Source organism: Rhinoderma darwinii, chromosome 10 (assembly GCF_050947455.1).
Source record: "Rhinoderma darwinii isolate aRhiDar2 chromosome 10, aRhiDar2.hap1, whole genome shotgun sequence".
Taxonomy (NCBI): Eukaryota; Metazoa; Chordata; class Amphibia; order Anura; family Rhinodermatidae; genus Rhinoderma; species Rhinoderma darwinii.
The window spans coordinates 48,906,809-48,932,232 of NC_134696.1; the positions used below are offsets into that span (position 1 = coordinate 48,906,809).

Sequence of the window (25,424 nt, forward strand, 5' to 3'; positions counted from 1 at the left end):
CATTTGTGGTAATAAACTGCTGTTTGGACCCACAGCAGGACTCAGAAGGGAAGGAGTACCATATGGATTTTGAAATTCTGATTTTGCTGGAATAGTTTTCAGTGCCGTGTCGCGTTTGAAATGCACTGGAGGGAACAAAATAGTGGAAACCTCCGGAAGGTGACCCCATTTTGGAAACTACACTCGTCAAGGAATTTTTCTAGGGGTAAAGTTAGCATTTTGACCCCACAGTTGTTTTGCTGAATTCATTGGAATTATTCTGTAAAGGTAAAAATCTACTTTTTTTCTGAAAAAAGGTAGCCATTTTTAATTTTTACAAGGAATAAAGGAGAAAAAGCACCCCAACATTTGTAAAACAATTTCTCCCGATTACGGAAATATGCCATATGTGGTAATAAACTGCTGCTTGTGCTGTTTGGACCCACAGCAGGGCTTAGAAGGGAAGGAGCGCTATTTGTCTTTTGGAGCTCAAATTAAGCTGAAATGGTTTTTGGGTGCTATGTTGCATTTGCAAAGCCCCTGAGAGGCCAAAACAGTGGAAACTCCCCAAAAGTGGAAATTACACCACTTAAAGAATCTATCTAGGGATATAGTGGGCATTTAGACCCCACAAGTCTTTTGCAGGATTTATTAGAATTAGGCAGTGAAAATGAATATCGACATTTCTTCCACTAAAATGTTGCATTTTTTCAATTTCACAAAGGATAAAGGGGTTAAAAGCACCCCAACATTTGTAAAGCAATTTCTCCCGAGTACGGCAATACCCCACGTGTGGTCATAAATGGTTTTTCATTAGAAAGTAATTAACCCTTTCTGGACTGATCAATTTTTTTCTTTTCCTTTTTAGTTTTTTCCTGCCCGCGTTCCAAGAGCCACAACTTTTTTATTTTTCAGTCAATAGAGCGGTATGAGGGCTTATTTATTTAGGGACGAGCGGTCGTTTTTATTGGTACCATTTTTTGGTACATACAACTTTTTGAGCACTTTTTATTCCATTTTTAGGTAGAGCCAAGGTGACCAAAAAAACAGTGATTTTGCAGTTTTAAATGCTTTATTTTTCACGTGAGACGCTCCATACATCACCCCCCACACTACGACATGCTATGTCGTGGTGCGCGAAGGGGTTAATGTGCAGCGGATGGTGCAGAGTGAAAATTAAAATTTTCTACTCATATGCCATTTTAGTGCACTACATGTTATGCCCAGTTTGTGCCACTGAAGACAAATACCTCATAAAATATGAACCGGGTTCTCCCGGGTATGGTGATGCCATATCTATGGACATAAACTGGTGTTTAGGCACGCTGCAGGGCTCAGAAGGGAGGGAGCGCCATTTGGCTTTTGGGGCGCAGATGTAGCTTGGGGTTTTACTGGTGTTTCAGTTTATAATGTGGGGGCATATGTTATCTGTGCGGGGTACATCAGGGTATAATAAGAGGGTATAATAATGGGGTAAATAAATAATAATCCGCAGATATGTTGGCCGGTGTCGCACTGATAAATGGCGCCCAATCTTATCCGCTTTTGGAACACTCTGCACATTTTGCATCGCCATATTCTGAGAGCTAGAACTGTTTTATTTTTTCTCCACCGGAGCTGTGTGAGGGTTTATTCTTTGCGGGACAATCTGTAGTTTTCATTGGTACCATTTTGGGGTACCAGAAATTTTTTTGATCACGTTTTATTCCATTTTTTGGCAAGCAAGGTGACCAAAAACCATCAATTCTGACAATGTTTTTTATTCTTTTTTTTTTTATGGCGTTCACCCTGGGCTATAAATTACCATTATATTTTATTCTGCGGGTCGGTACGATTACGGCGATACCATATGTATATAATTTTTTTATGTTTTGCAGCGTTTGTGCAATAAAATCACTTATTTATAAAATAAATAATTTTTTGTGTCACCATATTCTGAGAGCGATAACTTTTTTATTTTTCAGTCAAAAACGCGGTGTAAGGGCTTGTTTTTTGCGGGACGGGTTGTAGTTTGTATTGGTACCATTTTGGCGTACATGCGACTTTTTGATCACTTTTTATTGTATATTTTGGGAGGGTTGGAAACCAAAAAATTTAGATTTGGGCACTGTTTTTCGTTTATTTCGTGTTCACCGTGCGGGAAAAATAATATTACAGTTTTATAGTTAGGGTCGTTACGAACGCCGTGATACCAAATATGTGTACTTTTTTAACGTGTTAATTTTTTTCCTATAATAAAAGACTTATTATAGGAAAAAAAGTATTCTTTGTTTATGTCACTTGTAACTTTTATTTTTACACTTTTTAAAAACATTTTTATTATCTTTTTTTTACTTTTTTTACTTGTCCCACTAGGGGACACTTAGACTTGCAGCTCTGATCGCTGCTGGAACATATTACACTACAATCGTAGTGTAATGTGTTCTAACTGTCATTGTGACGTAACTCTCACACTGACAGGAAGCATCGGAGGACCGGCCAGAGGCTGATCCTCCGAGGCTTCCGTACATGGCAACCCGGAGGTCATTGTCTGGCCTCTGGTTGCCGTGAGAAGGATCGCCAGCCCCCGCAAATACATGTGGGGGGCTGCCGATCCGCTGTAAACTTCTTCAATGTGGTGATCGCAATCGACCAATCGACCGCAATCGACCACCGCATCGAAGGGGTTAATTGCCGATTTCAGCGGTGACAGGCCGCTGATCGGCAACGGGGAGAGCAGGGCAGACACCCTGCACAGTTAACCGCCGCTGTGGTGTTGCGCCGCGCGGCGGTTAACTGTCAAAGCACTGACGTTATTGCACGTCAAGGTTCGCGAAGTTACTGCACACATTGACGTGCATTAACGTCAAGGTGCGGGAAGGGGTTAAAAATCTTACCTAAATGCTGTGTGTGAATTCAGCTTTATAGAAAGGATGATCATCCGCATTCTCTCCCTTCACCTGGTTGGCGGACATGTCTTTTATTAATTGTACTGTGTAGTATCCTCTTAGGAATGCTTTATGTCTTACTATATTTTGTTATGAAAATATATTAGGTTGTGGGGATGGGGACTGAGCCATGGATTGTGCTTTGTTTGTTTAACGTTTAACTTTTTATTTTTTTATTATTACATTATTATAATATTTTGTTTACACGATGGGGAAATTTATTAAGCAACCAACGTCAGTTTTGCCACCTAAAGTTGGATGCTGACCCACTCAGATTCAACTGTATACGCATCCTTAAAGAGGTTTTCCCACAAACGATCGTTATCATCTACTCACAGGGACCCCCACCACGAGAACAGGGGTCCTGTGTCCCCTTTTTGAATGGAGCGACTGTCAGACATATGTGCTGCTGCTCCATTCAACTCTATAGGAGTGACTGAAATAACACTAATTCAAATCTATGGGACTGTTGGAGATAAGTGTAATTTGTAGGAAAACCCCTTTAAGACATACATACAAATGAATATTCTAGCAGTCAGGGGCGTAGCTAAAGGCTCATGGGCCCCGATGCAAAAGTTCTTATTGCCCCCCCCGTAAATTTCTCATGGCCGACGGTCCTCAGCTTCCAGCTGCATTGCTGGGTCTCCTAAGTGACCCAACAATGCAACACTAGCAGCCGGGGGCGTCACTAAGGACTTAAAATGTCAGGGGAAATAGTCCCAATACATATGTGTCGCCCCCAAAAATAATGTGTGTGTGTGTGCGTGTGAGTATAGGAGACAGCATATCATTCTAAAGCACTATGACCCTATAAACTATGGATAGGATTAGATACGGTGGCTCAGCAGACAGTATCACACATGATAGGATTAGATATAAGGCCCAGAAGACAGTATCACACATGATACAATTAGATACAGGACTCAGCTCACTGACATTGCGGCTACAGCGCTGGACCCAGGAAAGGTAAGAATAATTATTTTGCTTCTTTATGTGTTACTGATTATTTTTGTGTGTTTGTGTTTTTTTACAGGTTAGATTGTTGGTCTTCGGATACATGGACTTCAATGTCAGCGTTTTTTTATTCTCAATAAAATGGTTAATGGGGGTTATGTTTTTTTATTTCAATAAAATATTTTTTCTATGTGCTTGTATTTTTTTAAACTTTATTATCAACGCCTTAGTAATGGCCGCTGGCTGATTGACAACCTCCATTACTAAGGCGGCGCTTAATGTTAGCCGGTGCAGAGGCCAACACTAACCCCCATTATTACCCCGGTACCCACCGCCACCAGGGGTATGGGGAAGAGCCCTGTACGAACCAATATCCGACCATCTGTAGTGACGGTGAGGCACCGGGGCGCCCGCAGACTGGTAGTATTAGGCTGGGGAAGGCCAAAAACAGTGGCACCTACCACCCTGGTAATGCGGCCTGCTGCTGCTGTGTTGTATCTGGCTGGTTATGAAAAGTGGGGGGGGACCCCACATCGTTCTTTCCAATTATTTTTTATTTTATTTTTTTTAAATGACCTGGGGTCCCACCCATTTTTATAACCAGCCAGATACAATAAAGCAGCAGCAGCCTAGCATCACCAGGGTGGGAAGGGCCACTGTTTCTGGCCTGTCCCTGCCTGATAATACCAGCCTGCGGCCGCCCCCGTGGCCGTCCATCACTACAGATGGTCAAGTACTGAATGGTACCCGGCTCTTCCCAGCACCCCTGGTGGTGGTGGGTACCGGGGTAATAAAGGGGGTTAGTGTTGGCCTCTGCACCGGCTAACACTAAGCCCCGCCTTAGCAATGGATGCTGTCAATCAGCCGGCGGCCATTACTAAGGCGCTAGTAATATAGTTTAAAAAAAAACACAAAGACATAGAAAAACTATTTTATTGAAGTAAAAAAAAACACACAACCCTCATTAACCATTTTATTGATAGTAAAAAAAAAAAGCCGTCATCGAAGTAATCCTGGAATCCGACGTAGTCCAACGACCGAACCTGTAAGAAAGCACACACAAAAAAACAATTAGTAACACATGTGTTAGGCTTAGATACAGGGCCCATGTGTGATACTGTCTGTGGGACCCTGTATCTAAGCCTACCACAAGGTAGGCTTAGATACAGAGTCCAGCAGACAGTAATCTTATGCAGTATAAGATTACTGTGTGCTGGGACCCTGTATCTAAACCTACAGTGTGGTAGGCTTAAATACAGGGCCCATCAGACAGGATCACACATGGGCCATGTATCTAAGCCTACCATGTGATTGGCTTAGATACAGGGCCCAGCAGACAGGATCACACAATCTGTGATCCTGTCTCATGGGCCCTCTAAGCCTGCTACATCATAGGCTTAAAGGGGTTATCCAGTCCCTAAACATTGATGGCCTATCCTCAGGATAGGCCATCAATAGCTGATGTGTCGGGGTCCGTCTCCCGGGACCCGCCAATCAGCTGTTTTGAAGGGGCCGCAGCACTCGTACGAGAGCTGCTTCCCCTTCATTTCACTACTCGCTCACACTGTGAATCGCCGACACCGATTCACAGTGTGACCGGAATGAAGTGACTGGAATGAAGGGGAAGCAGCTCTCGTACGAGTGCTGCGGCCCCTTCAAAACAGCTGATTGGCGGGTCCTGGGAGACGGACCCCGCCAATCAGCTTTAGCAGTCAGGTATAATCTTACCTTCCTCTTCAGCCGCGGCGGAAGTTCTGTCCTCTCGATGTTGTGCCCGGCGCATAGCACTGTGACGTCATGCGCTGCGCACAGCCCTGTGATGTCAGGACCTCCGCTGCGATCCGGAACCAGGAAGGTAAGTACAGTCAGTTACTATAGTAGCAGGGGCCCGCGGCCAGAGTTACTATAGTAACTTTTTATTGATGTGGTGCGGGGGGCCGTGGGGCCCCCTGGCTTCGGGGCCCGGTCGCAATTGCGAGTGCTGCGACCCCTATAGCTACGCCACTGCTAGCAGTGGTGCAGAGAAGCCCTGCTCAGCTTTCTGCTCTGCTGTTCAGCACTGCTCGCTGAGCTAGACTGTTTCCATAATTCCCATAGTAGTGAATGGCAGTTACGGAAGCAGCATAGTATGCGAGCCACGCTGTTTCTGTAACTACCATTCAGTTCAATGAGACTTACAAAAACAGCGTAGCTCAGTGAGCTACGCTGTTTCCGTAATTCAGGGTCTTGAATCACACACGTCAGCCACAACACAGAGAGATAGAACAGGGGTTTAGGGGCCCTGTTCTAGAGATAGATACGGGTCCCAGAGGTGGGACATGCATCTATCTGACATTTATGACATATCCTGTGGATATACCCTGTCTAGGCTTCTACTCACATGTGTGTATATAAGTCCCTGTGTTTGTATGTGTATATATTTCAGTATGTGTTTGTGTGTCTATATATGTGTCTGCATTTGTTTATGTCTATTTGTAAGTGTGTGTGTTCAATATTAAAGTAGAACAGATAAAATGAAGATATCTGTGCTGCCCCCTATATAATATGCTGCTCCCTATATACTATACTACCCCTTATATACTATGCTGCCCCTATATACTATGCTGCCCGTATATGCTATGCTGCCCCCTATATTCTATACTACCCCTTATATACTATGCTACACCCTATATACTATGTTGCACCCTATATACTATGCTGCCCCCTATATGCTATGCTGCCCCTATATACTATGCTGCCCCTATATACTATGCTGCCCCTATATGCTATACTGCCCCTATATACCATGCTGTCTTTTCTATACTATGCTGCCCCTATATACTATGCTGTCTCTATAAACGATGCTGCCCTTTATATACTATGCTGCCCCTTATATACTATTCTGCCACCTAAAAACTATGCTGCTCCCTTAATACTATGCTGCCACCTATATACTATGCTGCCCCTATATACTACGCTGCTCCTTATATACTCTGCTGCCCCTTAAGGGAAACACCACATTTTCATATATGGTCATTTATAAAACTTTGACAAACTCTTGCCAATTAATTCATGGAAATAATCTCTTTAATGTCTATCTCCAGTTTTGAGGTGCACTGCATGATACACACATATATATATATATATATATATATATACATACCTCTGTGTGTTTATAGGTGCCTGTGGGTATAGTTATCAGAGTGTGTTATTTGTAGTGTTATATAGGACTGCAGGTATCATCTACTACATTATCTGTACTCAGAGAGTTATCACTGTGTTATCTGTGGTGTTACATAGGACTGCAGGTAACACCTACTACATTATCTGTACTGTGTATATATGTACCTGTGTGGGTATATATCGATCTGTATGTGAATGTGTCTTTGTGCTTGTATATATGTGCCTTTTATGTATTTGTATATGTTCCTGTTGGTGTATTTATGTGCCGGTGTGTGTGTGTGTGTGTGTGTGTGTGTGTGTGTGTGTGTGCGTGTGCGTGTGCGTGTGTGTGTATGTGTATGTATATATATATATATATATATATATGTCTGTATGTCTATATATTTAGCTTTATGTATGTATTTATTCAAGAATATTTGGCGGTTTGTCTAAATATCTGCCTTTATGTATGTGCAGTATATATATGTTCCAGTATGTGTGTGCCTATATATGGTAATTTTTTATTTGTGGTTTGTGAACATCAGCAATAGAGAATCCCGCACAGATCGCCATCCAACCTAAGGCCGACCCTGGGTATGTATGTATGTATGTATGTATGTATGTATGTATGTATGTATGTATGTATCTATCTATCTATATTGTGGCAAACCAATTTAAATTCTAGCCTGGGAGGGGGGCACACAAGTTTGCATAATTTATAGAGAATTACTGTTATACAATAATATATAATAATATATAATAATATTCCACCTTAATATGTAGTGTATTTAAAATTGCAATTATTTTATCTGGTTATAGAAGTAGTAGTTTTTCATGGATCACTACACCACAGGCACGTATATCTGTGTTATCCAATTAGGGAGCCTGCTGTTGAAAATTGAAAACCCACCCAAGTGAGTAAGGCTTCCTTTATGGATGTTACATCGTAGTATGGAGTAAATTATGGGTTATGGTTGACTCTTTTGAGACACCATAGAAAGTGTGATGGATAATATTAAGAAAACGTAGTTCTAGTCAAGGTCATGTAGATCATCAGAGTGCTGAAAAAGTACGAAGAAATGGAACTTCAGGTTTTGCTTCTTGTCTGTAAAAGATACACGAGGGTGAGAGTCAAAAATTATCCGCACTCTGGCTGTAGAATTTATTTTAATCAATTCTCAGAAAAGACAAATACATCATTTTTTCCACATAATCCCCTTGCTTTTCAATACACTTTGTCCATCTGTTAACAAGCTTTCGTATTACCACATTAAAAAATATTTTAGTCTGAACTGCAAGCCATGAATGCACCGCTGTCTTCACCTCTTCATCAGACGTGAATCTTCGTCCTCGTAGGTCTTCTTTCAGGGGATATAATTCTCTGATACTCGTCTATCCAATATAATCAGTTCATGTGCATTGTTGTCATCAGTCATAGACGGGGACGGGCGTCCGGCTCCTTCTTCATGGCTGACACTTGTGCGACCCTCCTTGAACTTCTCCATCCATTCATACACATTTCTTAGTGACAAAACACTTTCTCCATACGTGCACAAAGTCTTCGATAAATATCGGCACCAGACACACCCTCAGACCACAAAAAAGGAATCACTGCACGCTGCTCTTATGCATGCAAGTCACAACTAGGGCAGCCATTGTTTTTTGAACCGCAGTCACAAGTAAACAGATGTAACAGGTTAAAACCTGCACAGCAGTGACTGGGGAGACAGCGACGGAAAGCACTGATTAGGGCCTGTTCACATCAGCGTTCGCTTTCCATTCCAGGGTTCCGTCTGAGGTTTCCGTCGGGTGAACCCCGCAACGGAAAGTGAAAGTGAAACCACAGCTTCCGTTTCAGTCACCATTTATATCAATGGTGATAGAAACATCGCTAATGGTTTCCGTTCGTCACCATTCCAGTAGGTTTCCGGTTTTCCGACGGAATCAATAGCGCAGTCGACTCCGCTATTGATTCCGGTGTTAAAACGGAAACCTGCCGGAATGGTGACGAACGGAAACCATTAGCAATGTTTCCGTCACCATTGACATCAATGGTGACTGAAACGGAAGCTGTGGTTTCACTTTCACTCTCCGTTCACCCGACGGAGACCTCCGACGGAACCCCGGAACGGAAAGCAAACGGTGATGTGAACAGGCCCTAAGACAGTGCCTGCAACAGAAGTTTTAATATAACCCGAGCGCAGATAATTTTTGACTCATCCTCGTTTATATATATATAATTTTGCATACTATGTCTCTGCAGCTATACCATTTTGGAATTAAGGTTTTCAAAGCAATCAAGGCTGATAATGGGTCTTACAGATGTGAAGTAAGCTCCCCTGACAACCGTGAAAACTGCACCTTTACTGTTGCAGTTGAAGGTAAGAATACATATAATAGTAAAATTTCTCAGGTAATCCTTATTTACAGACTAATTTGTAATTTAAAGGGTTCCACATTGTTGTTAAATGCTACCACACCAGTTGCCTTATATAGCCCCAGTAAACACCAAGATCTTTGTCCAGGGGGCAGAATTAGGATGTGGCATATATTTGAAAGTTGCATTCCATGTACTTCTATAATTGTCTCTATTGTTATAGAGCATCTATTACCAGAATGCTGTTTTCTATTTTCACACTTCTTTGTAGAATTTAATAATATATTTTAAGCTATGTGACGGGTTTTTCTTGTATAATTTAAACAATGATCCTTCTTGATTTCATACAGTACGTGTAAGTTAATCACAATGGCTACTCAGACGTCTAAGTCCCTGGGCCTTGATGCAAAAACTTTATTAGGGACTCTTAACTCTACATGCAATTTATAGTACTGGTAAATTCTTATCTAGCAGAGGAACAGTTGAGACACCAGTTTGCAGGTGCACCTGCAACCTTTGCACTTCATGAACTTTACACTCCTGAAAATGCACAAAGTGATGTCATTGCACTGAAAAAATCCTTACAGTTAAGTCACAGAACTGTGATAATGCACACAATTATATCCGACCACAAGGATAATAAACACAGTGATGTCGCAGGGCAGGGACAATAAACACAGTGATGCCCCTATTTAGAGATAATAAACAATGATATCACAGTACATGGACAATAAACATAATGATGTCACAGCACAGGAATAATAAACATAGTGATGTCACATCTCAAGGATAATAAACACAGTGATGTCACAGTATAGGGATAATAGACACAGTGATGTCACTGTATAGGGATAATAAACACAGTGATGTCCCAGTACAGGGATAATAAACACAGTCATGTCACAGTAGAGTGATAATAAACATAGTGCCGCCAAAGTTCAAAATAATAAAAACAGTGATGTCACAGGACAGGCATATTAAACTCAGTGATGTAATGGTACAGAGACAATAAAAACTGTTACATAGTTACATGGTTAGTACGGTTGAAAAAAGACACATGTCCATCAAGTTCAACCAAGGGATGGGAAAAGGGAAAGAAAAAATGTCTACACATAGGAGCTAATATTTTTTGTTCTAGGAAATTATCTAAGCCTTTTATAAAGCCATCTACTGTCCCTGCTGTGACCAGCTCCTGCGGTCGGCTATTCCATAGATTCACCGTTCTCACAGTAAAGAAGGCTTGTCGCCTCTGCAGGTTGAACCTTTTTTTCTCCAGACGGAGGAAGTTCCCCCTTGTTTTTTGAGGGGGTTTTACATGGAACAGGATTTCACCATATTTTTTGTATGTGCCATTCATATATTTATATAAGTTAATCATGTCCCCCCTTAGTCGTCTTTTTTTCAAGGCTAAATAGGTTTAATTCTATTAATCTTTCCTCATAACTTAGATTCTCCATACCTCTTATTAGCTTTGTTGCTCTTCTTTGTATTTTTTCCAACTCCAGGGCATCCTTTCTATGAACTGGAGCCCAGAACAGAACTGCATATTCTAGATGAGGCCTCACTAATGCTTTGTAAAGTGGTAATTTTACATCCCTGTCCCACGAGTCCATGCCTCTTTTAATACACGTCAATAACTTGCTGGCCTTTGAAGCAGCTGATTGACATTGCATGCTGTTATTTATTCTATGATCTACAAGTACATCCTTCTCAACAAGTGATTCCCCTAGTGTAGCTCCCCCTAGGACATATGATGCCTGCAGGTTGTTGCTTCCCAGATGCATAACTTTAATTTTATCTACATTAAACTTAATTTGCCAACTGGATGCCCAAACACTTTGAATGTTTAAATCCGCTTCTAATTTACGAACATCTTCTATAGACTGAACATTACTACATGGCTTGGTGTCATCTGCAAAAATAGAAATAGTGCTATTAATCCCATCCTCTATATCTATATAAATAAGTTGAATAATAGGGGTCCCAGCACTGAATCCTGGGGTACACCACTTATAACCGGGGACCATTCAGAGTAGGAATCATTGACCACAACTCTCTGGATACGGTCCTTGAGCAAATTCTCAATCCAATTTCAAACTATACTTTCTAAACCTACAGTTCTTAATTTACCCATTAGACGTCTATGGGGGACAGTGTCAAATGCCTTTGCAAAGTCCAAAAACACTATATCCACAGCGGCCCCTCTGTCTAGGCTTCTGCTTACCTCTTCATAAAAACAAATCAGTTTGGTTTGACAACTTCTGTCCTTTATAAAACTGTGCTGGCTGTCACATATAGTACTATTTTTTGGTCACATAATCCTGTACATAGTCCCTCAGTAGCCCCTCAAACATTTTCCCCACAATGGATGTTAAGCTTACTGGTCTATAATTACCCAGGGAAGACCTAGAGCCCTTTTTTAAAATAGGCACCACATTTGCCCTGCACCAGTCCCTTGGCACTATACCAGTCACTAGAGAAACTCTAAATATTATGAAGAGGGGGACTGAAATAACTGAACTAAGCTCTTTAAGAACTCTAGGGTGTAACCCATCTAGTCCCGGGGCCTTGTGTACATTTATTTTATTTTATTTAGCTTGGACCATATCTACATTCAGCCAATTCAGTATATCAACTGATATATTAACAGAACTGGCACCGGCTACATCAGCTGCTCTTTCTTCTTTTGTAAATACAGAGCGGAAGAACCCATTTAGTAACTCTGCCTTCTCTTGATCCCCTGTGACCAACTCCCCAATACCACTATCTAGGGGTCCTACATATTCAGACCTTTGCTTTTTTACATTTACTTTTTGGGATTTGTTTTACTATCCTTGGCCACCTGACTTTCATTTTGTATTTTTTCTAATTTTATTACATTTTTACAGATTTTATTAAGCTCTTTATATTTTACAAAGGCTACAGCTGTACCCTCAGATTTGTATTTTTCAAATGCCCTTTTTTTGTCATGTATTCCCTGTTTAACAGAAGGTGTAAGCCATGTGGGGTTTAATTTTAGTCGTGTATACTTGTTACACTATAATTACCCAAAGTAGATTTGAAAATCTCCCATTTATCATTTGTACCATTATTTGACATTAGTGGATTTTATTTAATTGCATTATCCATAATATATTGTACTATAACATTGTACATTGGTCCTCTTTAAAAGTCACATTGCCTAATGTTTACACTGGACACATTGGTGGCATTTTTGCTATGCCTTTTGTTATGTAAGAAACCACACTTTTTCTTTTATGTTGCAGCCGCCGGCGATGATGGAAATATTTTGAAAGCTTTTAAGAGGACGTAAGTATCTTTTATTTGTGTATCATAATTACAATTAGGTGCATTTCCAATCCCAAGTGACTACTGTAGTACATGTAATGCATTAATGAGTTACCCAATCTTTACAGCCCATTTAAACACCTATTATTTAAAAATCAAAGATTATACATTGCATTCTGCCCATTGGTGCAAGCTTGATAATCCCTATTGGTGCCCATTCAATGGCCGCCTTTGATTTCAATGAGTACCAAGTAAGGCAGCTACATCCATATCAGCTGCAATCGCCTGCAATGTTAAAACTGTTTGATCTTAATTGGACAACCCCTTTAAACACCTACATTTTATTTTAATATTTTTTTCTGTATTGCTTACATTTTGTTTCGATCTGATTACTTTTAGAACCAGTGGAGAAGGAAAACGAGGCCATGATGCTGGAGAACTTGATTTCAGTGCTCTCCTCAAGAAAACGTAACCAAATATTAATAAGTATTAACCTAACAAATAGGCATGAAAATGATACCCCTATGTATTACATATAACACTATTAAAGAAGGGAATTGCAGTCTAAGCAATTATCTAATATAATGTTATTAACTGTGAGATTGCACATTGTCAAAATGGCTCCCATATTTTTATGAAAGATCATGTATAAAAGGGTTGGAAAATATCATTATATTATTAGAATTGCTCCAGCATGTAAGACGTAGGATTCATACAGTAACATTATATTAGGGAATTCTATAGAATGCAAACATTTCTTCACAGCAATGATGTACATGAAAGAGATGGGGCCCCATAGCAAAAATCAAAATGGACCCTCCATTTTGGTGCCAAGTTTTGCCACACAGAAGAGAAGCCAATGTTTGAAAGCCACATTCACACGACTGAAAAAAAAAAAAATGGCCATTAAAAACTGATCAACTGTCACACTTTTTTTGTCCCAACCCCCTAACCCCCTGAAAACACCCAAAGGTGGGTCACATGTTCACCTAGACACTATTTACAGGCCCCCTGTAGATGATGCCACACAGCCCCCCTGTATATGATGCCACACAGCCTCCCTGTATATGATGCCATACAGCCTTCATGTATATGATGCCACACAGCCTCCCCGTATATGATGCCACACAGCCTCCCTGTATACGATGCAACACAGCCCCCTGTAGATGATGCCACACAGCCTTCCTGTAGATAATGCCAAACAGCCTCCCTGTATATGATGCCACACAGCCCCCCTGTATATGATGCCACACAGACCCCTATCTGCTATTGCAGCAGATAGGCGCTGCAATGTAGATTACAGTAACGTTTTTATTTTTTAAAAACGAGCATTTTTGGCCAAGTTATGACCATTTTTGTATTTATGCAAATGAGGCTTTGGGTGGGTCACATGTTCACCTAGACACTATTTACAGGTCCCCTGTAGATGATGCCACACAGCCTCCCTGTATACGATGCAACACAGCCTCCCTGTATATGATGCCACACAGCCTCCCTGTATATGATGCCACACAGCCTCCCCATATATGATGCCACACAGCCTCCCTGTAGATAATGCCAAACAGCCTCCCTGTAGATGATGCCACACAGCCCCGATTTAGATGATGGCACACAGCCTCCCTGTATATGATGCCACACAGCCTCCCTGTATATGATGCCACACTGCCTCCCTGTATATGATGCCACACAGCCTCCCTGTATATGATGCCATACAGCCTCTATGTATATGATTCCACACAGCCCCCCTGTATATGATGCCACAGAGCTTCCCTGTAGATGATGCCATACAGCCCACCTGTATATGATGCCACACAGCCTCCCTTTATATGGTGCCTCACAGCCTCCCTCTATATCAGGGGTCTCAAACTCGGCCAGGTAAGTGGGCCGCATATAGAAAAAATGTGAAGTGGTCGGGCCGCATTACTTTCAAATTTGATACAATACAAAATTATTGTTAATCAATTAGTTATTTGAACTACTATAACACTATATTACTATAATAATACCGCTAGGTTTAAAATTTGAGAGATTTCTCCACGTGCTTATTTCAACAATCCAGCTTTCCAGTTTAAGTGTCGCTAAATGCAGTCCGGCGGCTCAGTTAGCACACATGTCAAGATTGGGCAGCCCCTTTTTAGATAGTGCCACAGTGCCCTCGGTGGATGCTGCCACAGAGCCCTGTGTAGATGCTGCCACAGCAGTGCCCTGTGTAGATGGTGCCACAGCAGTGCTCTGTGTAGATGCTGCCACAGCAGTGCCCTCTGTAAATGCTGCCACAGCAGTGCCCTCTGTAGATGCTGCCACAGCACTGCCCCCTGTAGATGCCGCCACAGCAGTGCCCCCTGTAGATGCCGCCACAGCAGTTCCCCCTGTAGATGCCGCCACAGCAGTGCCCCCTGTAGATGCCGCCACAGCAGTGCCCCCTGTAGATGCTGCCACAGCAGTGCCCCCTGTAGATGCCGCCACAGCAGTGCCCCCTGTAGATGCTGCCACAGCAGTGCCCCCTGTAGAAGCTGCCACAGCAGTGCCCCCTGTAGATGCTGCCAAAGCAGTGCCCCTTATAGATGCTGCCACAGCAGTGCCCATTGTAGATGCTGCCACAGCAGTGCCCCCTGGGACTCCAGCTGTGCTCCTGACATCACTGGGACTCCTGCTCTGGGGAAGCCCCTGACATCATTGTCGATGTATGGACAGCGATGTCAGAGGCTTCCCTAGAGTCCCGGAGAAAAGCCGATAATAGCGCTCTGCCCGGGACTCCGCTCTGGGGAAGACCCTGACACACTGTCCATATATGGGCAGCGATGTCAGGGAATTCCACAGAGTCCCAGAGCAGAGCCTGTACTAGCGCTCTGCCCGGGACTCCGGCTTTGGGGAAGCCCCAGACATCGCTGTTCATATGTGGACAGCGATGTCAGGGAATTCCAGAGTCTCAGAGCAGAGCCGATACTAGCGGCTCTGTGTCCCGCGAGCCGCAGATGACAGCTCCAGGGGCCGCGTGCTTGAGACCCCTGCTCTATATGATGCCACACAGCCTTCCTGTATATGATGCCACACAGCCTCCCTATATATGATGACACAAAGCCTCCCTGTAGATGATGCTATACACATACCTCTCTGGAGAAAGCACCACACACTCCCCCATCCCTGTAATAATTTTCCGGGAGTGTCTCTGTAAATTCTGGACAGTCCTGGAAAATACGCTACAGTTGACAACTATGAACAATTCCCCCTGTACTAGCACCACACTACCCTTGTAGTGAGCGAAACAATACCCGACATTTATTAATAACCTTCTGGCTGAATTCCCTACACACTCACTGATGCAGTGCCGTCTTCTTCGTGTGCTTGATAGTCTTCACGTGTTCTGTGAAGGCGGCGCGATGTCGTCACCACGTCGCCTTTGCAGAACCCGTGAAGACTAGAAACCACACCCGAAGAAGACGGCGCTGCATCGGTGAATGTGTGCCCTATTCAGCATCATCGCGCCGCTGATAGCAAGCAAGGGAACAAATAGTTGCCTTGCCTCTTGAATCCCCATGTCACAGATCCGTTTTTAACGGTTGTTACATGTATTGACAGCCATTAAAAATGGATCCATTGACTTCTATGGGGGCTGCCTGGCCGTGAAAACGGCCAAAAATAGGACACGTCCTATTTTTTGACGGCCAATATTCACGGGCCGTTACAAAAATGGCTGTGTGAATACATCCATAGAATATCATTGTTCTGAAAGCGTATAGCTCATTTAAAGTTACAAGTAGTTTACTGGTAGAATTTATTTATTAAAGGCATTGTCTCGTGAAGACAATCCTTGTCTTTATGATATCATAAAGGGATCCCCCTCTTACTCTATGAGCTCACTATATGAGCCAGAGTGGAGAGCTTCTCTGTAAGAGTGGCTCCCACTCCGCAAACTCAAGCAGTCTATATATTACAAAGTTTGGAATGGAAATGGCCAGAATATGGCTTCCACTGGCAAAATCAGCTGTTTGTGAAATGGGTTGTCTCTTTAAAGGGGTTGTACAGGATTAGAAATTATGCTCTGGTTTTTTATCCAAAAATATAACCACTCTTGTCTATGGGCTGTGCCTGGTAGAAAAAGGGACATATACTTACTGTAAAAAAACAAAAAACACAGAAAAACAAGCCATACCTACTGATACAATGGCATGCTCAATGACCAGCTCCCAGCAGGATGCAGACAAGCACAATGCTACATGGAGGAAGGTGGCACAAGTGCAAAATACTGTTAAACAACCACACGCACACCTACTTTTCATGAGGAGGGTGGGTGTTTAGTATTATCATTGCACACAGATAAAGCTTATACAAGGGTGCCAGTCACACAGTTATGTACAGGCCCTACATGTAACATTGAAGCTCAGCCCATGGATAAGAAGTAGTACTTTTTCTAGTTTAAAACATAAAGACAACCCCTTTCTATAAGCCCTTTTAAGGCATATGGACTCCATATAGGGGTCCTCTGCTTAGGACAGTCTTTTTGGGAAGAGAGAAGAGCTGCTAACAAAAAGCATCTCCCAATCTGGTGAATCCCGCCTGTGAATTACGTAGTGGACCATTCATGGTCGACACGTAATACCGTATGGCCCACTGCTTCTTCCCTAAGTGTTCTGAAACCGCAACCACAGTGATCAGATGACATCTTTAATTTAAAAAGCGGTTAACTTAATGAGGCAACTAGTGTAATGATTTCTGATATTTTTATCATAAAATATTTTCCGTAAAGTTATACATTTTGAATGTTTGAAATACTTGTTTTTTTGTCTCTATTTACCTAAGTGAAAGAGAAAAGAAGGAAAAAGTGGAAAAGAAAGTAGAAAAAAAAAAAGAAGATGATGACCCCATGGCAGGAATCCCTCCACACGTCTTGGAAATATTGAGGAATGCCAAACCAAGCGAGTATGAGAAAATTGCCTTCCAAAATGGTATTACTGATCTCAGAGGAATGCTGAAACATCTAAAGAAAAAAAGAGTTGAAATACAGAAACCCGATGGTATGTATTAAGATTGCTTCTGAGTATGAGGATATCATTACTACACTCATAGAAAATAAAAAATAAATGTTACCTTACTGAGAACATGTGGAGCTGTGATATTCGAAAAAAAAAAAAACAACAAAAAAAAACACCTATTAAGTCCCTAGGTTTTGATCTCAGGCACTATAACTTGTGGGGAAGCGATGTTTGTTAACCAGGGAGCACATGTTTTCAATGGTCCACATTTTTATTTAAAAAAACGTAAACGCTCGGTGGATAGCATGTACACGATGTGAACGGGGCCTTATTTAGCAGCTTTGTATTCAGAAGTTACATGAATTTCTTAATTTGTATCTTGGTCTGCTGGGAAAAAAAAGTATAGTACTTATGCCTAAATCGTAGGGTCAAGACAGCTAACAGGTATTTATTGTATTGTAATATACTGGGAACACTGAGTTCCTGCTACAATAAAGAAAGAAGTTGTTCTACAATATCAATATACTGTATCTGGCAGACTCATTTGTTGCATTAAATGTATTAAAGGGGTTTTCTTTTTGCTGCTCCAGTAGGTCAGTGATCAAAATTACATGACTCAGGCTAGCAGTGGCAAGTAGAGATGAGAAAATTCCCCTGTTCATAACAGTTAGAAGATTTGCTGACCATCATGTATGCCTTATTTCCTATTAAGCTCCCTTGTCTACAAAAGGGGAAATACTGTAATAGGAAATTTGGCATTCAGCAAAGTGGTTGTCTTTTACACATTTTGTTCATCTCTAGTGGCAGATCTGTGTTCAGAGTTGTAGTTAATATGTCCCTTCACTACCTCATGGTCTCAACGTAATTACAGTATACACAATACTAGATAAAGCAGCACAGAATAAATGTACATGCGGGTACCAGTCCTTGGAAACTCGGCCCATGAACTCCATCAATCAAATGTTTGTTTGTGAACTAGCCCCTTTTTATTAAATTTCTTGGGCCTCTATCGGGAGTACCAGCAGTACTGCCCTGATGGCGGCCCTTGGCAGCACTCCAGAATAGATGAAACAGTGTTTTTTAATTTACCTCAAAAGGCAACGCTTTAGCCCTCCCCATGGGATTTTTTCCAAGCTTGACAAAAATCCATAGTAATGACTGAAACATCGTCTTTTTAGATAAATATACCGTAAGTGCATTTTCATCTACTCTGCTGACTTCTTCATTTATACATTTTGAATGACCTTATGTGTAGACACAATGTTTTTGTTGCTGTTTAGTAAGTAGGTTTTGTAATCTTCTTCATGAGCAGATACTGACTATAATATTTCATTCCCCTGTTTCTCGGATGTCCCGTTGACAGTAGTGTGGTTCCTCTGCACAGAAGTCCCACCTTCAGCAGAAGAATCCCCCCAAGCAGCGAATTATTCTTTAGTGGTTTTAGGCTATGTTCACATTTGCGTGTAGGCTCTGTACAGAGCCTCTGACTCAAATTTTGTCAGATTTGAAGAGAAGACTTTCACTGCATGCAGCGTTATTTTTTGTGTCAAAATGACAGACACCATAATGGAACTACGACATACCCCATTGTAAGTCAATGGGCTCCATTAGGCGCCCTTTATATCCATAGCACTGTGTTTTGGCTTCCATTATAAACAGAAGCCTCGAAGCAGATGTGATCAGAGCCTTACTGGTATATGTTAAACGCCATGCAAATGTTTGTTTTTTTCAATTAGAATTTAATACCCCATTGATCAGTGTTTAATTTACTGACTTTTATTTATTTAAGACTTATTTAATCCCTCATGAACTGAATTGTATCAGATATGGGATGCACAGGAGTTTAGACTTTTTCATTAAATATATTTAATATTTGCAATCTCTTAACAGTTTTCTTTTTTCAATGTTTATTGATTGACTGGAGTTCTTGTTTTATTCTGCAGCTTTTACGAGGAGGCTCGATAACTGTTACACCGTAGACAAACACCAGAAGATTAAGTTACAAGTGGAGGTCTCAAACCCTGATCTTCCCATTAAATGGTTGAAAAATGGGCAAGTGATAAAGCCCGGTGCCAAGTAAGTGAAAATTAATCCATTTCATTTGTGGCAATTTTGTAAAACAATTGAACTCCATGGCATTAATTCTCTCTGGTGCGTCTCATAGTCAACAAATATTTCATAAAACTTACCATTTTGAGCATATTTGAAGCAAATCTCATCATGATTAACCATATAATTATGAGATCAAATACTTTACCATTGTTTTGGAATGGATTTTGATTGGCCATGATAAACTTATCCTTGCTACCACCGTTTGCCTACACGACATAACTAGGCAAATATGCAAATATGCACACCCAATTGGGGTGTGGCTGCTAGTCTAGTCCTTATAGTTATGCCACTGTTCCTATAATTTAGGTGCAGGATTGCCACGGTTGTCTGCTCTAAAATTATCATAGTATGCACAGAGCAGGGCAGCAGTTGGCATGATTGTATTACACCACCTGTGCTGTTCTGTTTACTAATCCCCCACTACCAATGGCATACGTAGAGGACCGGTGGCTCCATAGAAAAACTAAAAATTAGTTATTTTAAGGCGTTATTTGACACCACCACACTCCTAAGCACCTGCGACAGGAGGTCATGGTGCCCTAATCCCATTTTCAAATTTGAGTATATTATCATCTTCACAGTTTGCTAAACTTGCAGCATCTGTGGAGAGCACAATCATAATCAGGTTTGCGGACCGAACCAAACAGAAATGGAACGCCTTTCTCTAGAGGCCCTATATCAGCTGCATGCGGTTCCCACATGCTGCATATGCTTTTGACCACCACCCTTATCACAGAAACAGGGGATTCCCACCAGTAAGGAGTACCTGGGGACAAATCTCCAGCATATCTTGTCAGTTTTTTGCTAGATATTCAGTTTTATGTGATACAGCTTCTAAGGGTATGGCCACACGTAGCGTATTTCTTCTGCAACTGTCCGCATCAATGCCGCACAGAATCTGCGTTGCAGATTCTGTTGCGGATCTGCCCAAAATGGGCAGTAAATTGATGCGGACTAGCCGCTGCGTATTGAGTGGAAAGTACTTCCCTTCCCTCTATCAGTGCAGGATAGAGAGAAAGGACAGCACTTTCCCTAGTGAAAGTAAACGAATTTCATACTTACCGGCCGTTGTCTTGGTGACGCGTCCCTCTTTCGGCATCCAGCCCGACCTCCCTGGATGACGCGGCAGTCCATGTGACCGCTGCAGCCTGTAATTGGCTGCAGTCGTCACTTAGACTGAAACTTCATCCTGGGAAACCGGACTGGAGGAAGAAGCAGGGAGTTCTCGGTAAGTATGAACTTCTTTTTTTTTTTACAGGTTGCTGTATATTGTGACCGGAAGTCACTGTCCAGGGTGCAAAAACAGTTATTGCCGATCGCTTAACTCTTTCAGCACCCTGGACAGTGACTATTTACTGACGTCTCCTAGCAACGCTCCCGTAATTATGGGTGCACACACGTAGTCACCCGTAATTACGGGAGCCCCATTGACTTCCTCAGTCTGGCTGTAGACCTAGAAATACACATAGGTCCAGCCAGAATGAAGAAATGTGATGTTAAAAAACCAATACGCTCCGCAGCACACATACATGTACATTACATCTGCGGACTTCATTGCGGAATTTTGAATCTCCATTGAAGTCAATGGAGAAATTCTGCAATGAGTCCGCAACCAGTCCGCCACACGTCCGCAACAACCATTGTATGCTGCGGACACCAAATTCCGTACCGCAGCCTATGCTCCGCAGCGGAATTGTCCGCAACGTGCAAACGAACCCAACCACAAAGCTGTGGAAGGCAATGGAGAAACGGGTCCGCTGCGGATTTCCTCTGCGGAGTGTCCACAGCGGAATTCCAGAGCAAATCCGCTACGTGTGCCTTGCCCTAATAGTTACATAATTTCAGTATATAATCTACAGATAAGTACCTGTGATCGAGAATAATATAGCAGGTATTGTACCTGTGATCGAGAATAATATAGCAGGTATTTTTAGCTCTATCAAACAAGATTGTATTTACTAGTGTATAAAGGCAATGTCTATATCCCTTCAATTCACAGATATGTTTTTGAGAATATTGGCCTGAAAAGAATTCTCACCATCAATAAATGTACTCTGGCAGATGATGCAGAGTACGCATGTGTTGTTGATGATGACAGGTCCTCCACAGAGCTCATGGTTAAAGGTAAAAGTGTTAAGAGACATATGCTCATATCGTTCCAAAAATATTTTACCTGTTCCCTCTACTGGAATTCTCTCCTGTTTCTGCCAAAGAAAGATGGATGGAGGTACCCAAATAAAATATGCAAATATGTAAATGAGCTCTAATTGTGCTGTCTTTGAGAAATAATTGAAATGACTCAATTACAAAATATCCTAGAAATTCATATTTTAAACATATGTTCAATATCTGCTTCTTTTAAAGTGTATCTAAAAGCAATTTTTGTCTCAGTTACAATTAATCCCAGTTAATAGACTTTATATGCCCAGAATCCTATAATATCATATTTTCAAGAGTTCTTACTGCCTGCTTTTTCTGGAGCATGACACTCTCAGTACCAGAGCAAAGTAGAGCCATAAAGTAGTCCATCATCTGCGTTAATATATAACTCACTACTGGAAGCGATAGATATTTTTAGTCGAGGGAGCATTGCATTATTCAGATGACTGGCTGGACCTTGGCACTACTTATTGCAGGCATTGATCATGCTCCAGGGGAAACCAACCAGAACGCCTAATGTATCTGTACCCCAAGTAGAAACGTTTGGGTTTGGGAAATTATCCCTATCCTGTAAAAAAACGGAAGTTTCACTTTTTGGCTAGAAATACACATTAAAGAAAAAGAAAAAAAACTAACAATATGTCGACCCAGTCTGTACATCATCCCAAAGTGTAACATACTTTAGAAGGGATTAAATAGTTTAAAAAAATTACAAAAAGTTAAAAAGCATAAGCTCAATTATGTATATGTTTTCTTTTCTTTAGAGCCTCCAGTGACAATTGATAAACCCCTTGAGGACCAACAAGTATTTGTAGGAGATAAAGTTGAATTAGAAGTGGAGGTCTCAGAGGAGGGAGCCCAAGTTGTCTGGTAAGTCTCATAACTGTGTTTCTATTTTTGCCTTTTTACGATATGTATGTCCAGCAGTAAGTGGGGCTCTTTTATATTGAATTACGTTTGTGACTTCTAAAGGATGAAAGATGGTGTAGAGCTGACTCGTGATGAAATGACCAAGTATCGTTTCAAAAAAGATGGCAGAAAACACATTTTGATCATTAATGAAGCCAATAAGGAAGACACTGGACGATATTCAGTGGAAACCAATGGTGGCACATGTGAAGCTGACCTTGTAGTAGAAGGTACCCATGTGCAAAATTGTTTTTATGCATGCTTGATTACTGTGTGTCTTTATTTGCTAACCTTCAGTTATATTATACTTACTGCAGATAAGCAGCTAGAAGTCCTGCAGGGAATTGCTGACTTGACAGTAAAAGCTGCTGAACAAGCTGTCTTCAAATGTGAGGTTTCTGATGAAAAAGTAACTGGCCGGTGGCTCAAAAATGGAGTGGAGATCCGACCAAGCAAACGCATAACAATGACTCACAAGGGCAGGTAAAAAGGTCTACGCACATTACTACCTTTTAGATCTACTATCTGCATTCAATCCCCTACATCTAGCATGTGTCTTAGCAATTTAGCCCAGGACTGGGAGCCAACATCCATACCTAATCATAATGGATGGAGCTGCCTTGCTCTGTTCTCTTCTATGCCCCTATTTCAATTCTCTGCTGTTCAAGAAGGAAATTCTATCTGGTAAACATGTCTACAATCATGTCTATACAGAATCCATAAGTTGGTGATTGATGATGTCAGACCAGAAGATGAAGCTGACTACACCTTTGTTCCTGATGGATATGCTCTGTCTCTCTCTGCCAAACTCAACTTCCTTGGTAAAGTAACACTTTAAATTGCTAGAAACTTTTTAAACACATTTTGTAAAAGTTTATACAATTGTTGGATGCTTTTAATATGTAAGTTGCTATAGAATTCATGATCCCGATCCTCAATTCGCTTTCAACTATGTTCAATATATTATTATTATTATTCACAATGACAATAATAATAATAATAATAATAATAATAATAATAATAATAATAATAATAATACTGAAAGTGATACAGGCCATAACTGATAGCAAAAAAACAACAAGACAGTTAATAGCTAACCCATAAGACAAATGTATCATTCTGATTTTTTTTTTCAATTATTTCTTTTTTTTCAGAGGTCAAAATTGAATACGTTCCACTGGAAGGTAAGAGATACAATCTATTTGAATGCAAGAAATCATTAAAAGTCCATAGTCAGTTTAATTTAGCTTTAAGTCTGGTCTACTTTGTTCCAAGAACGCCATGTGAGAATAACTTATTTTTTCAAAGGAGAAAGCCTAAAAAAAATGGCAGTATATGCCTTCCAAACACATAAATAATGATCTTGGTCGTCATCTAGCACTTAGAGAAAACATCAAAGCTGGTTGGGTTTGAAAAAATGAAGAAACAAAAATAATCCAAAAGTTAAGTCAGTCAGATCCTGCCATATCATCCAATGGTCAAGCTACATTTTACATACATTTGTTTTGGCCACTGTGTTTATGACTCAATTTGAAGAGATTGAGTCATTCATTCCCTAGAGCTGTCTGATCAGATTAATGGGGTTATCTAGAATTAGAAAAACATGGCTTTCAAAAACAGCACCACACCTGTACACAGGTTGGCTATGGTATTGTGGCTCATCCTCTCACTTCAATAGAGCTGGGTTGCAATGCCAGCCAGAACCCATGGAGAGGTGTGGCGCTGTTTCTGGAAAAAAAGGAGCCATGTTTTCAAATCCTGGACAACCCCTTCAATGAAGCTGCATCCTGTTTGAGCAGCTGGGATGTCATCTTCTAAGAAAATAAACCACGGTCCATCAGTCATGGAGTAGACATATATAATGGCTGTAGCATTGGCCTGAAATAAGCGCCTATATTTCTACCTCACTGAGAATATTGAAGAACATTTCTGGACCTGCTCTGGTTTTGGTCTATTATACAAAAATGTTAACACCATGCAAGATGTTCTATGTTATGTTATTCAACACAACGATGACTGCACAAAGATTACCACACTTGTGTTGTACTCGAATGTATAGCAAAGTAGATAGTTATTTCCTTCTGACTTACATGTTAAGACTTTACCATCAAAAATATATCCAGTAATAGTGGCAGTAGAGCAATCATGGGAATATTAAAGTTCAGGCATCCTTACATTTCCATAGAATGAAATAAAGATTACAATTTAATGATTACAGATCTCAACATATTTCTTAAGTTTTCCACAAAAAATAGATAAAGCATATGGTAATGTATATATTACAAAGAATAACACACACATACAGAGTTTTAAATGGAAACTTTAATATTCAATATTCCTATTGCTTCTGAATCACATTATTTTTGTATTTTCTCAAGAACCACCCAAAATCCATCTTGATTGCTCTGGAGGAACCCCTGTTAACACCATAATAGTTGTTGCTGGAAACAAATTACGTTTCGATGTCCCAATAACTGGAGAACCTGCGCCAACTGTCACTTGGTTTAAGGAAAATGTGGTAAGATTTTATTTTTACTTGTGTGCTTAATACATTCTCTACTTTTCCACTGATTTGCTCATATTGCCCCTAATAAGAAGCTTGAG

General features: G+C 41.0%; 1 protein-coding gene across 2 annotated transcripts in view; it reads left to right on the plus strand.

Annotated features, from left to right (window-relative positions):
- Positions 1-25,424, plus strand: part of LOC142662047 (myosin-binding protein C, fast-type-like) — a 119,849-nt gene that overhangs the window by 52,106 nt on the left and 42,319 nt on the right. For both annotated transcript variants that reach the window (XM_075839877.1, XM_075839878.1), the window contains 12 exons: positions 9,265-9,382; positions 12,645-12,687; positions 13,066-13,134; positions 17,467-17,681; positions 19,583-19,715; positions 21,751-21,875; positions 22,676-22,781; positions 22,884-23,050; positions 23,138-23,303; positions 23,535-23,641; positions 23,975-24,004; positions 25,199-25,338. In XM_075839877.1, the coding sequence (XP_075695992.1) occupies positions 9,265-9,382; positions 12,645-12,687; positions 13,066-13,134; positions 17,467-17,681; positions 19,583-19,715; positions 21,751-21,875; positions 22,676-22,781; positions 22,884-23,050; positions 23,138-23,303; positions 23,535-23,641; positions 23,975-24,004; positions 25,199-25,338 (1,419 nt within the window). The remainder of the gene's footprint in view (positions 1-9,264; positions 9,383-12,644; positions 12,688-13,065; positions 13,135-17,466; positions 17,682-19,582; positions 19,716-21,750; positions 21,876-22,675; positions 22,782-22,883; positions 23,051-23,137; positions 23,304-23,534; positions 23,642-23,974; positions 24,005-25,198; positions 25,339-25,424) is intronic.